Genomic DNA, 14,794 nt, shown 5'->3' with positions numbered 1-14,794 from the left:
CTGAACTGTGGGCAGGGCGGGGCAGGGCGGGGCAGGGCGGGGCGGGGCAGGGCGGGGCAGGGCGGGGCAGTGGGGCATGGCTGCAGTGACTGGGCTGGGCTGTAGCTGTGTACTTATGGGTACAGGTACAGGACAGTAAGATAATTGTTGGGGATGGGGGTTGGGGGGGGGGGGGGTGTGTGTACTGATGTATACCGAAATGGGACAGTAAGAGAATTGTTGGGGGTAGTTTGGTATGGGATATTGAGGGGGCTGTGACCCTCTTTCAGAGAGCACAGGGGTGATCTGAGTGCTGTGAGAATGATCTCGGACATTTAGGGACAGACTCATACGCTAACACCATCTGTCAGTCTCAGCTATCAATCAGAGCCAGCTCCTTCTCGTTTCCTCCCCTCCCCTCTCTTACACTCTACTCTCTCCTCTCCTCTATTCTCCTCCCCTCCCCTCTCCTGCCCTCTCCTCTCTTCCCTCTCCATCTTTCCCCTCTCCTCTCCTCCCTTCCCCACTCCCCTCCTCTCACGCATTTGGGTGAAAAAAGGAAAATGACCTCCAGGACCAGCAGGGATAATTTATGCTTCAGACGGCAGGTAGTTCATTTTAAAATAAACACACTGCAGAAGGCAAGGTCTTGTTTGTGCCTCTTTTCTCTTACCTTGATTCCTGACCCTTCTGAGCCAGTCCTCTCTCCCTGTGAGAAAGAAAGAGAGGAGAGACAGACACACACACACACACACGCACACACACACAAAGTCACTCCAAGGGCCGCCCATCACAAAATTCTATCCCACTTCAATCACTAAGGGTCAAATCCACACTGAAGTGATGAATTGTTGAAGTTAAAACAAAACCGTGTAAGAGTTTCGTGTCTCAGTGAGAATAGTACAGAATAATACATAATAGTACAGATTATCCACAACGATAGTAATTGCTGATACACTGCATGACCAAAAGTTTCTGGACACCCCTTGGTCTGGGGCTGTTTTTCATGGTTTGGGCTGGGCCCAGTGAAGGCAGATCTTAATGCTACAGTATATAATCACATTCTAGACAATTCTGTGCTTCTCCAACAGTTTGGGGAAGGCTCTTTCCTGTTTCAGCATGACAATGCCCCCGGGCACACAGCGAGGTCCCTATAGAAATCTGTCGAGAACGATGTGGAAGAACATGACTGGCCTTCACAGAGCACCGATCTCAGCCCCATCCAACACCTTTGGGATCAATTGGAAAGCCAACAGTGAGCCAGGCCTAATTGCCAAATCAGTGCCCAAGCTCACTAATGCTCTTCTAACTGAATGGAAGCAAATCCCTGCAGCACTGCACCAGCATCTAGTATAAAGCCTTACCAGAAGAGTGGAGGTTGTTACAGCAGTAAAGGGTGGACCAACTCCATGTTAATGCCCATAATTTTATATGCGATTCTGGATATCAGGTGTCCACATACTTTTGACCATGTAATGTGTATATATATATATATATATATATATACACAGTCACAGTCTAAATATTGGCGAAAATTGAAGTTGATTTTAAAATCGCAAGGAAGCTGCAGACTTTTTTTTTTTACTGGTGTCTAACAGGTTAGAGTATTCAAAATAATTATTCATCCAGTGCAGCTGGCTCGTTATCGACCCTTTCCAGTGACGAGCTGGAATGAGGCTGACTCATTACAGTAGATCTTTCCCACTTTCAAGCTAGAATCAGGCTGCATATGTTAATTTCCTCTTGTGGTCTTCACCTCTATCTTTAGGGTGTATGCTCCTTATTCAATTCTTATTTCGCTGTACCAGATCAGCCAGTTCTCAGCTACTATCCAACCATTTCATAAGAGAGAAAGCAGAAATACCTCACATCAGTGCTTGTCTGTGCAAACGCCATGTCCTGATTCAAGATGAAATCAGTATGTGGTGGAACGAACTCCGTTTCCCCCTCGAACCTCTCCCTCACTACCCATCTTCCACCGTGGTCTGAAGACGCAACTCTTCAGACTACACCTGGGCTAACTGCCACCACTCTGTATATCATTTCACTTTAAACCCTCCCCCTTTCATGAGACTCGTTACATGTACCCCCATTCGTGCACTTTTAATCATTTGTATTTGTCTTAATATTGTAGCTTGTTCTTCTCCCTAATTTGGCCCGGCATAAGTTAGGTCTGTTCACTGTTCACTGAGTGACCTGAACTGTGTTCTTGGCTATAAATAGCTGTACAAAATGAGTATTGTACCTTACTGAACTTGTGTTTTGTGGTTGTTCCAATGACCTTGATATTCACTTTCGTACATCGCTTTGGATAAAAGCGTCTGCTAAATAAATATAATGTGATGTTTTTTAATAGCTAATTTCAGATTAAGTTTGTTTTTCTCTCTATTCTTGTCATATTCTTATGAACTTCACACGTTTCTGCTTGGTTGTCTGTTTCCTGTGTGAGAAGTGAACGCACGTGGCCCGTGCCACAGAAACAGCTGGAGGAGAGGGGGGGTGTTTCACACGGTCAAATGGGTTCTCCTGCTTCTGGTGGAGTCAGCATGGACGCCCACGCAAGGGCTCCACTAACACACGTCTCCGGCTTTGGGCTTAATTAGCACCGGATGCCTCTTGCTAATCACCAGGGGATCCACATGTCCTGAACTTGAAGACGAATCGTTATCCAATCAGAGAGATGCAAATGCTCCGAATTAGTTCCAAAACAATCTGCCCCGAAGAACGTGAGCGGGACAACGTGACTCGTTCAATGTGGTGAGTTCCCCGCCATTTTAAACATCTTTTTCAAATAGCGCTTTTACAATCGCTTTCAATATATCCTTACCTTTTAAGGACCTTGACGTTCATTAGCACTCAGTTCTGGAAGTTGTTGTAATGACCTGTTTTTTGGAGATAGGTGCTTGGAAACAAATAGCTATGAGGCTCTCCTTTCTAAATGCCCAGAATGACCTCTTCATCACATTAGTCTCAAGTACTGTAAGAATACAATGTGTTAATCGGCTGAATTAATGCTGCTTGCATGTGCCAACTATGATCTTTCTGATGTCTGATGGGGCGACATAGCTCAGAAGGTAAGAGCGGCTGTCTGGCAGTCGTAGGATTGCCGGTTCGATCCCCCGCCCTGGGGATTGAACCTAACCCCTAATTGCTCCCAGCGAGCTGACTGGTACCTTGCATGGCAGCCTTTCACCGTTGGTGTGTGTGTGTGAATGAGAGGCATAAATTGTAAAGTGCTTTGGATAAAAGTGCTATATAAATGCAGTCCATTTACCAGTAAATTCACTTATTTATCATCAAATTTTGAATACTGTAAAAAGAAGGTTCCAAAGAAATCCTAAGGTGCACCAAAATATTAAATAACCTATGCATTTGACACTTTAAAAACTACTGTGTTCCAAAGAGTGACTCATCAGATCTAGTGCAGTGCACTGTGGGAGTTGCTGTTCTCTGCAGCGTGGGGTTTAAGCAGTTCCGCTGTCCTGCAGCATGTGCAGGTTGCCGGACAGCAACTGAAAGTGTGGGACGGAGGACAGAGATACCATCTCAGCACCGTGGAAACGGCAAAGAGGCCAGAGCGACACACTCACCGGGGGTCCAGGGGGGCCGGGCTCGCCCGATTTCCCTCGGCGACCCTGGGGGGGTGAAAGAGAGAGAGAGACAGAGAGTTTTAGTCACATGACCATGGGGTACAGGGGTAGAAGATGTTGCCAATCATCTGACCACTGTTCTTATTTACAGTGTCTTCCTAAAGTACAAGAACGGTAGAGTGAAGTTAATTATTTTTGCCATATACCTTAGGCATTTGGATATGAGATCAAAGGATGTAAAAAAAAATGACGGACAATGAGCTTTTATTTCATGATATTATGCCGTTATGCATTACCATTTTACAGAAACAGCTGCTTTGGTGTTGGGTCCCCCCCCATTTCCAGCTGTGTACATACACTATCATCCAAAATTACCTACACACAGCACATACACTCTCATTCAAAACAGCCAACACTCACGCAGTGTACATACACACTCTGCACTGTACGAACACAGTCACACTGTACAGTATACACATAACTATGAGCACATTGCAAGTGCAGCTGCACAAAACCAAGGGACCTCACTCATATACGTGTGTACAAATGCAAACAAATGGAGTAGGAGGAGGACACGATAGATGAGACCGAAGTATTAAACCTCAAGTCATCCTCCAGACTTTCTATTCACTCAGCATGTGATAGCGCAGAGTGTGACACCGCGTGTGCGCGTGTGCGCGTGTTCGCGTGTTCGCGTGTTCCCCGAAACGAAGAGGCAGGGGAAAGAGCAGCCGCTTCTCGACACGGCGACGCCGGGCCAGCGGGCAGGGGTGTCAGGACGCGGTAAACATCAGCCGCTATCGCTAAAGGGGCGCAGGGCACAGGGGGCCCCGTTCCGTGGGGCTCCGGCGAGGAGCAGCGGGGGCCCTTCCTTTGAAGACGGTCCGCGGCGGAGTTGCCATGGCGACGAGGGCAAGGTAACCCGCCGAATTCTGACGGCGCTCGCGGACCGAAAAGCGCTGAGAGCTCCGTGACCCTCAACTGCCGAAGTTCTTCCATCTTCCACTGACGGAATTGGAATTTTTTTTTCTTCCAATTTTCCAAATAGCCAGTGAGCTCTGAGAGGCAGTGGGTGAGCAGCTGAAGGGCCAATCATCAGGCAGAACATGCAGGCTAATCCAATTAAATACAGCCGGGCCGTACGGTCAGATTTTCCACCCATTCAAAGAAAGTAAAACAGGCGACTGTTCTGTCCTCCGTCAGCAATGCATCGAGCTGCTTCAACAGCAAGGCTCCACCGTAGTGTTCTAATCCCCAGGGAACGTCAAATAATAGGACCATTACCGAGGGAGTCATCATTTCAGGAAAAACAAAAAACGTTTATGTGACCTTGAAATTAATAAAGGCTTTTCGAGAGAGAGTTCACATGGGCTATCGTTGCAACAGCACATTCTCTACGATCTATGAAAAGAAAACAAAAAGAGCACAGAAACGAGAGCTAAAATAGGAAAGACAGACGCGCCAGCGCAAAGCGAAGGAGGCAGCTGAGATGTGAAGGTTGGCTACCTGTGCTAGAGACGCTCTTGAAAGCGCCGCTCGCTCGCCCCTCTCCGCCTCTCTGTGCGGGCCGACCACCCGCAGCGTTCAAAGCGAGCGGCTCATTTGCATCTCGCCACCGGAGGGCGCTTTAAAAATGCGCGCGTAGCCGGGGCACAGGACCCTTTGAAGTTTGATTCGCGCGCCGCGGCTGAGCGCGTCGAGATGCAACGCGGCGTCTGACAGGCCCGAGAGCGGGCTCTGCTTTCCGGTCCCCCGCCGCTCTGACGAAAACACCCCGACGCGACATTTCGAGAAGGTTGAGGAGCACCGATCACATTGTGATGTTGTTCTGCAATAACATTAACAGTCCTCTCCCCTAACGGTCGTAGAGAACGTTAACTTGTTGCGTACAAGTTCTGCCAAAGTCACAGGAAAACACTGCGGGCATATCGCGCGCAGAACTCACTGATGCCAGTCCCTGATGGTTATCATTTACACATGAAAAGCAATCAGAGGCGATACGGGCGCCAACGGCATTTTAAGTACTGCGATGCCAGATTAGCTGAAGGTTACCAACTTTCCTGATGACCAGATTTTTCCCCAAATATATGACAAAGTCAAATTTATTTTCTTTTTTTAACAGCAATAACAAAACTGAATTAGTAAAGAATGTTGCTGCAATGTTCTTTACATCTTTAAAAAAAACAAAAAAAACATCCAAAGGGCTTGAAGGAGACTGAGGGGAATGTACAGTACCTCAGCTTCCTGGTAATGTTAGGGCTAGAGTTAGGGACAAAAAACGGCTAGCTGGTTAACGGATAATGAAAAACGGTTAGCTGGTTAACTGATAATGAATAACGGTTAGCTGGTTAACTGATAATGAAAAACGGTTAGCTGGTTAACGGATAATGAAAAACGGTTAGCTGGTTAACGGATAATGAAAAACGGTTAGCTGGTTAACTGATAATGAATAACGGTTAGCTGGTTAACTGATAATGAAAAACGGTTAGCTGGTTAACGGATAATGAAAAACGGTTAGCTGGTTAACGGATAATGAAAAACGGTTAGCTGGTTAACGGATAATGAATAATGGTTAGCTGGTTAACGGATAATGAATAATGGTTAGCTGGTTAACTGATAATGAATAACGGTTAGCTGGGACAGCCTTCGGAGGCTCATTTCTCTCAGGATGAATGGCCTGTGAAAAAACGAGGCGGTATTCGACTCCGGTCCCCAGCTGTGAGACGGGACGGGACGGGACGGGGGGGGGGGGGGGGGGGGGGGGGGGGGGGGTGGGGGGGGGGGGGGGGGGGGGTGGGGGGGCGGGCGAAGCCATCAGTTCGTCTTGCGTCACCGGCAGGAGCGAGGGGGAGCAGACGAGAGGGAGAGAACAGGCGGATGAATAAACAACCGGCATCCCACACGCGCACCGCGGGCTGAGGGAGGCGCCGTCGAGATCGCGCCGACGGCCTCCGTTGCTATGCAACACCGCGAGGGCGTAAATCTGACAGCGTTCGTGCCACGGGTTATCAGTCGGGCGTCGCGGTGGAAGACCCCGCCCCCTCTCCGGCGCACTGCTGTAGATATTCTGATGGGAATGGGGGGGGGGGGGGGGTGTTCAACATTGTGGGAGGGGCCGGGGAAGTGCAGGTGTGACTCCACAGAGGGTTATTAGGTCCACGGACCCAAAGCGAGATGAGATGAGAACGAGAGAGGAGCATCTGGGAAATGTAGTCTGTCTGATGAGACCGTGGGAGACGGTGACCGTGTGAAAATGAGAATCTCCACAGGCCGAGGCAGAGCATGCCGCTCTCCTATATTTACACCGGGGGTATCGGTGGCTGTTAGGCGCATAGATACAACAGCCTGAGGAAGCTGTCCGCGCTCGCTCGGGAGAGCGCGTTTCCTCAGACCGCCCGTGGACAGTAGAGCACAGCTTAGCGCAGCTTAGCGCAGCTAACTCCCTTAGCGCAGCGACGGAGCCGATCGGCGCGGCGAGCCCGCTGTCCGACCTCCGGCCTCACAAAGACCGAAGCCGCCGTGGGCACCTGAGAACGGTGATGTCATCACGATTCCAGACGCCATCGGATGCCCCGCATTGGGGATGGGAGGGGGGACAAAGATCTGAGGGGCTCTCACAGAAATACAGCACCGATAAAGCACCAATAAGACTAATGTAATCACTTTCACACATCAACATGCGCACATACACACACACACAAATGGACGCACACACACACACAAGCACACAGACACGATAGTGCACACACGCACACAAAGATGATAGAGCACACACACACACACATACGATACCACACACACACCCACACACACATATGCATAAACACACACACACACGCACATGCATAAACACACACACACACATACACACACACACACCCACACACGCACATGCATAAACACACCCACACATAAACACACACACACACACACACGCACTTTTGCTTCTCCAGGTGTCGCTCACGATCTGTTCCTGAAACAGTATCACCCAGTCAGAAGGCCCCTCCTTCAGCGTGTGTGAGTGTGTGTGCGTATGTGTGTGTGCGTGTGTGTGTGTGTGCGCGCGTGTGCGCCGTTCTGCAATCCCGCCGCAGCTAGCGGGCGGAAGCGAAGAGCACCGCGCGGGAGCGGCGGGGGCCACACGCCGCGGAGCGCGTCTATTCTCCGTCAGAACCGCGCGCTCTCCCCGTCTCCAGGGAGCCGCCGCCGCTGACGAGCAGCGAGTCCACAGAGCTCAGCAGGCAGGAAAACGCGAGATCGACACAGTCCCGCCCCGCACTGAGCAGCGGGCGAACTGAGCAGCGAGCGAACTGAGCAGCGAGCGAACTGAGCAAACAGTCCGTCTGGAAGGCAACTTTCAGAGTTCAGCTGAGTTCCCTTCCCCCGGCTCTCGGACGGGGAAATAAACGGACGCCGCAGAGAGGGGGGCGTCGGTGACTTTACACAGTAAATCTGAAACTACCCGTAAGAGACGGGCCTAACCTTTCATCTGCCGTTCGCCATCGAAGGTGTCAACGAGGGCGGAGTTTCAAGTGCTTCGACTCAGCAGTCTGTTAATCTCTCTAGTGAAATGAGTTTGCCCCACCCCCAGAGCAGGCCTCAGAGAAGAGCATGACTCAAGACAACGCTGGCTGGAAGCCTCGGACTGCCTCCGCGGGTCTTCGGGGAGGCCTTGATGGATCGCCTCCTCCCGCTAAATGAGTTTGGCGACCTCAGCGCAGTACGGCATCGCACTCAGGCAACAAACACTGGGCATCATTCACAAAACTTTTCCTAAATTAGTCTTACTTTTCTTCTTAAAATGTTCCTACGGTAAAACAAATATGAGATTCATGACACGGGTGCAGACCTGTTTTTGTGCTTATCCCAGGTGAATGCTGGCTGTTTGTAAATATTATGCGCAATCCTGTTCACGCAATTTGCATAAGGAAACATCAATGAAAAAATACAGATAAGAAAAAAAACGATGAATGCTGAAATGTTATTGGAAACGTTCTTACAAACATGATATGTTCATGTTTCGTGAATGAGGCCCGTTGTGAGAGCGGTGTGACATCACTCCCCCCTTGTGAGAATGCCACACGTCTGTATGAAAGTGTTCCTGCTACCGCCTAAGGATGTGTCAGACAAGAAGCCTCTCAGGGATTGGCTGTGCTGGTGGCAAAAGGGGGCGTGTCCAAAACCACCACTGAAGTTTGCCAACGCATCTAAATATTCCAAGAGAATGCCAATATCCCTCTACTCAAAACATTAACTATAGAGAGAGAGAGAGAGACCAGGAAAGCATCATGGGATACATCCAGGGGATAGAGCAGGCTTTGTGGTCCCTGTAATCGACCTCACAATCGATCGGTTAAAGCAGCTGACCACGCCGTTAACTCACCTCGGCGTGTTTCTCTGAACCCGTTTCTGGTTTTAATGCAGAAGAGCAGAGGTCAGAGGTCAGAGGGCTACGTGGCTCTTCAGCGCCAGGGCAGTGAAGCCTGGCCACAGACCGCACAGAGACACAGAGACAGAGGCGGGCTGTGGAGGACCTCTAAATGCGCGTTTCTCTGTTGTGCATACTCCTCATTCAGCGCCCAACACCGGGCTCTCTGTTAGAGCTGGGCACCAGTGCACCAGCAGAAACGAGTAAACCGCACTTCTGGACCGTGGGGTCAGGGTTAGGGTTAAGGTTAAGGTTATGACCGTGTTTTTTTTATAGCTGCGGATCTCCGATGATTAAGACACATGCCCTCCTGCGCCGAATTCCCCACGTCTCGTCAGCGCCCCCCCCACCCCCCCACGTACCGCAGAAGCGTCTGAGTCACCGAACGCCCCCCCCCTCCCCCCCCCCTACGAGTGGAGACGCGGGGAGAGCTAAGCTAATCTTCCAAACAGAGCGGAGACAAAAGCAGAAGCCGCTCAGAAAGGTCACGTGTCCCCGAGCCCGAGGAAGCCGCGGTGGCAGAATGCCGCAGAGCCCGGGAGAGGAAGGGGCGGTTACCATGGCAGCGGCCGACACTGCGTCCCCGCGCTCTCGAGCCGCTCCTCCGCTCGGCCTTAGAATAACGGCGGAAAGCGTCGCAGAAGTGAGATGTCAGCGAAGCGGACGCCTCTAAACTGGGGAGGGGGGGCTTGTCGGACCGCGCGGGGAACGCGGGCGCCTCCGCGGGGGGGGGCCTCGTTAATGCCCAGATGCTCCGAAACGCGCCCGGCGCCTCCCGGTGGCAGGCGAACGGCCCTGATTAATCACCGCCGCCACGATCAGGACGCGCTCGCTAACGTAACCTTTCGTCCCCGCCGGGAACTTTCCGCGTCCCGCAGCCAAAATAAACTTTCACCGCCGCGAAGCGCTATCTTTAAGCCGCACACAAACAAGACTAGGAAACCTGGAATACGGCTGGACCTAACACACGTGATCCGGCCGACCAATGGTGTAACTTCATAACTCGGCCGACCAATGGTGTGACTTCATCACTCAGTCGCTCAGTCAGTCACGAACATTCGCGTTTGTAGGGCTGGCCCCGCTGTTGCGGTCCAGTCAAAAATGCGTACGTAAGTAAGTGGAGTGCAGAGAGTAAAAATATAAAGCGAAAACATAGACAAGATATGATAAAAACAGAGTCCCATAATACATTTGCCGCACAGTAGTGCAGTGTGTTCAAATGTAAATTTAGCATTTTGCTAGATTGCCGTATAGATGTACACCCTGCAATCTAGTGTAAGTGCAGGAAAGTACAAGGCTCTCATTGTGAATGGCTGTCAGGCCTGAGCCATAGTAACGAGTACGGATTCACGCAGCGCTTGAGAAAGGCAGAATGCATGATATGAACAGGGGGAACGATGAGGACTTGGCGCCATTTAGCAGCGGCTAAGGGATGAAAGCTACGCACTCAGAGAAAAACAACAACAACAAAAAACATCTCGCACTCCTTCTAGAACAATCCGCGAGGAATTGAAGCAGAGGAAAGGAGAGCTGTGTTAAAACACACAAGGGTACACCATGCTGGATTAAGACCAACCAGGGAAATGGGGCGAAAAAAACATTCCACATACATTTAGACACAGTGAGCAACAAAGGTCAATAAAGTCAATAGAAGCCAATAAAGCCAAAGCTATGAAGGTCCTGTGACCGCGTAGCTGGGTGGGGCAAGGCCTTGGAGCCATTAACGGTTTCTTGTTTATTTCATTTCTATGTAAAGGCGACTGAAAATGAAGATCCCAAGTGTGAAGAAGCTCTCACGGTGCTTATTAAGATTTTGATGAGGTGGATAAACAAGGGAAACCGAAACAAAAGAGGTTTCCAGCCAAACAGTGTGGCAAGCCTAATTGCTCGTATATCCTTTTCCAAGCGAACAATTTAAGAACTCGCAGCTGTATGTTTACTCAGGACCGGAGGGTTAAGTAATCCGCTTAACGCTACGACGGGCGTGTAGCGCCAGGGGTGAGAACCCACAACGTTCCGGGTCGCGTTCTGGTTCCCCGGGTCCGGTTCCTCAGAGGCACGCCCCCGCCCCCGCGGTGAACAAGCATGACAGACAGGGTTCCGTGTTCACTTCTGGTCTAATCTCGCTTTCTCTGGAGAGAAATTACCCACAATGGCGGCACGCTGAGCCAAGTGCGGGAAGAGAAGGCAAATTGAGCCCTTTGGTTTGTGTGAGGGAGAAGCGCGCGGGAGAGGAGGCGGCCGCCATATGCTGGTGTTTATAAACGCCGCGTGCGGCACTCAAAGCGCCGCCCCGATAAAACTCCCTGTGCCATTCCTGCAGACCGCACCGCCCCGCTGATCCTGCAGACCGCACCGCCCCGCTGATCCTGCAGACCGCACCGCCCCGCTGATCATGCAGACCGGACCGCCCCGCTGATCATGCAGACCGCACCGCCCCGCTGATCCTGCAGACCGCACCGCCCCGCTGATCCTGCAGACCGACCGCCCCGCTGATCCTGCAGACCGCACCGCCCCGCTGATCCTGCAGACCGCACCGTCGCGCTGATCCTGCAGACTGACCACCCCGCTGATCCTGCAGACGGCACCGCCCCGCTGATCCTGCAGACCGGACCGCCGTGCTGATCATGCAGACCAGATCACACCGCTGATCCTGCAGACCGCACCGCCCCGCTGATCCTGCAGACCGCACCGCCCCGCTGATCATGCAGACCGACCGCCGGGCTGATCCTGCAGACCGGACCGCCCCACTGATCATGCAGACCAGACCGCCCCGCTGATCCTGCAGACCACTACTGCTAACACCACTACCACTACTACTACTGTAAATAATAATAATTAGAAGAAGTGTGGCTGTGGGTTTGTGATGCAGTGGCAGTGGGTTTGTGATGTGGAGGCAGTGGGTTTGGGTTTGTGATGCAGTGGGTTTGTGATGTAGAGGCAGTGGGTTTGGGATGCAGTGGGTTTGTGATGCAGTGGCAGTGGGTTTGGGATCCTGTGGGTTTGGGATACAGTGGGTTGTGGTGTAGAGGCAGTGGGTTTGGGATGTAGAGGCTGTGGGTTTGGGATACAGTGGGTTTGTGATGTAGAGGCAGTGGGTTTGGGATCCTGTGGGTTTGGGATACAGTGGGTTTGTGATGTAGAGGCAGTGGGTTTGGGATGTAGAGGCTGTGGGTTTGGGTTTGTGATGCAGTGGGTTTGTGATGTAGAGGCAGTGGGTTTGGGATGCAGTGGGTTGTGATGTAGAGGCAGTGGGTTTGGGTTTGGGATGCAGTGGGTTTGTGATGTAGAGGCAGTAGGTTTGTGATGTAGAGGCTGTGGGTTTGGGATCCTGTGGGTTTGGGATACAATGGGTTTGTGAAGTATAGGCAGTGGGTTTGGGGTGTAGAGGCAGTGGGTTTGGGGTGTGAAATCTCCCCAGCGCAGAGCTTCCTCTGAAAGCCCTTGGTCGGGGCGTCCTATAAGAGCCTGAGGCTCTCAAACAGGATTAGCGCTGGAGCTGTAGCAGGGTTAGCAGAGCAGCGCTTTAGCAGGGCTAAGAGGAGCAGCCACAGCGCGGGGAGCAGGGAAGAGCTGACAGCTGCCCGGCAGGGTCGCGCGGATTAGCATCACGCTGCTGCCCGATTTCACTTCAGCCCCCTACCTCCTCTTCAATATTTATCTGTCTGTGCGGGGGCTTAGGAGGAGACCACTGAACATCCCCACACCTAAGCTTCAGAGCGCAGACTACCGCTCCCTCTAAACACTGACCCTGGTACAGTTTCAACAACTTCAAAAAATTAAAATATATACAATGGACTGGATCAGACCAGGTCTGGAATCAGTGCGTGAAGAAGAAAGAAGCACCTTCACGCTCAGAGCAGATTTTTCCCCAAGCCTCCAGTCCCCAACTTGTTTGTTTGATGCAGTTCTTTCATCTGGCCACCGGGTGGCGAGCTGGCTCCACGTTTGGAAAAAGCAGGTGGTGGGGGCAGGACTCCGCGCGTGTTCCCACGTCAGAGAGACGCGCGCGGGAGGCGAACGCAGGAAGGAGGCGCTAGAGGTTTTCCTCGCCCTCGACGCCCCGCGCTCCAGAGGTTCACCTGAAGTCTGCCCTTGGCACGACTCGGTCAAAATGTCCGCCTGAAAGAGTCTGAGCACCTACTTACCAAAAAAGAAACTGAAAGAAAGTTGGGGGAACAGATTTTAAAAGGTCCCCTGTTATATTATTTTTCGAGAATTTTATGTTATTCCACAAGGTCTCCCAAACATGTTTTTTTTGAGAAGATTGCAATACATTTTCAGAAAATATAAAATAAACCCAGTGAGTTTCGTACCCTTCAAGCTGAATGGGCTGTTTTGGGGGGGGGGGGGGTGGGCGGCTGACACGCCACAGTCTGTGGTTGTACATTTTTTTCACATGCTGTGCATTGATTGGTTACGTGACCGGGAATGACACAAGCACCCCTCCCATCTCATCTCTGCCCACACTCCTGCTCCAGAAAAGTAAAAAAACATGGTGTCTGTAAATCAACTGGCAGGCCGTATGCGATCGAGCCGGATTTGAATCTCAAATTTAAAGAGGAAAAGCCAGGTCAAGAACCAAGGTGCCCTGCATGAGCTGTCCATACGGTAGCCTTTATACATCTTTACACATCCATCGCATACAAAGCTACTTTGCTACTGTATAGATCGGTAGTGCATTGACAGCTTACGCCCAAGCTCTTTGACTGGCGCTGTAGCTGAGTGCCCTGACACAGCACATTCAGCGAAGCCAGTCTTGCTTCACGTCTGAAATCTGGCTTGCTCAGTCATTCATAATTATGCTCTGTGGTCATACATGCTACATCACAAAAAGGCAGGCTTTACCTTTGCCCTTAGAAGAGCCTGATCAGGGGCGGGGTTATGCTAATGACATTGTTAAGAATGATTGGCTGTTTTCACAGGAGCCCAGTTGTCAAGTAGAAACTGGGGCCAGGAATGGTTTGGCCAGGTGGTTTTTTTTTGTTGTTGTTTGTTTTCTTGTACAACAACAAAAAAAAAGTGATGAAGAACCAAGTTCATATTTTACCAGGACGTAAGTATCGCGCATGCCACACTGCACAATAAACGCCAAAAACTCTGTAAACTCCGATTTATAACGCACGGGGAAGTGCGCGGATGTTCCGCGAATCTGCATTTTTATATGCGGAGGAGTAATGCGCTTCCATTAAACTCTGATTTAGAGCTTTCGTTTACCGCGCATGGAGTGATGTATGGAGCGTAAAAATACGCGGGCGAGGGCAGCGGGTCAGCTCCTGCTACGCACTCCTACCGCTGCCAAAACGGCTCTCATTTTTGTAATGGACGGCGTAATCGTTCGCGGCCTTCAGGAGTTTCACGGTCAAAATGTGTTCCGGACTTTCCGGGGAGGTGCCACCTGCAGCCCGTTCGCTCTAAAGGGCAGACCGGCTCGCCGCTGGGATTTTAAAATGCGTCACCGGGGATCGTGACCAGTCCGGCGGGGACTTCGCTCAGCGTTGCCCTTTTGCCGAGCGGAAACGGCCTCGTTTTACAAAGCGACGATTGCGAAAGGTCGCGCCGAAGACGGGCGAAGACTCGCGCGCGGGACCCGCGGGTTTCGGAAACGTCACTCTTCGCGAACGCGGCCGACGTTGCCGCCGGTGATGTCGCAGGTTTCCTATGGCGACTCCGCATTGGGAATCGCTGCAATTCCCTACAATCAAAGTACAATTCTGATACCGTCTGCATTATGATGTCATTCCAGAAGATGCCTGTTTGTGTGTGAGAGTAGGCCTGCCTGCATGCGTGCGTGCGT

General features: G+C 51.3%; 1 protein-coding gene across 2 annotated transcripts in view; it reads right to left on the bottom strand.

Annotated features, from left to right (window-relative positions):
- LOC118217639 (collagen alpha-1(XIX) chain) overlaps positions 1-14,794 on the bottom strand; it is a 124,099-nt gene that overhangs the window by 50,982 nt on the left and 58,323 nt on the right. For both annotated transcript variants that reach the window (XM_035399564.1, XM_035399565.1), the window contains exons 19-20: positions 3,570-3,614; positions 653-688 (exon numbers count right to left, since the gene is read on the bottom strand). In XM_035399564.1, coding sequence (XP_035255455.1) covers positions 653-688; positions 3,570-3,614 — 81 coding nt within the window. The remainder of the gene's footprint in view (positions 1-652; positions 689-3,569; positions 3,615-14,794) is intronic.

This window comes from Anguilla anguilla, chromosome 18, assembly GCF_013347855.1.
Source record: "Anguilla anguilla isolate fAngAng1 chromosome 18, fAngAng1.pri, whole genome shotgun sequence".
NCBI classification, from domain to species: domain Eukaryota; kingdom Metazoa; phylum Chordata; class Actinopteri; order Anguilliformes; family Anguillidae; genus Anguilla; species Anguilla anguilla.
Note: the sequence above shows the minus strand (reverse complement) of the source record. Positions and strands in the feature narration are given on the sequence as shown.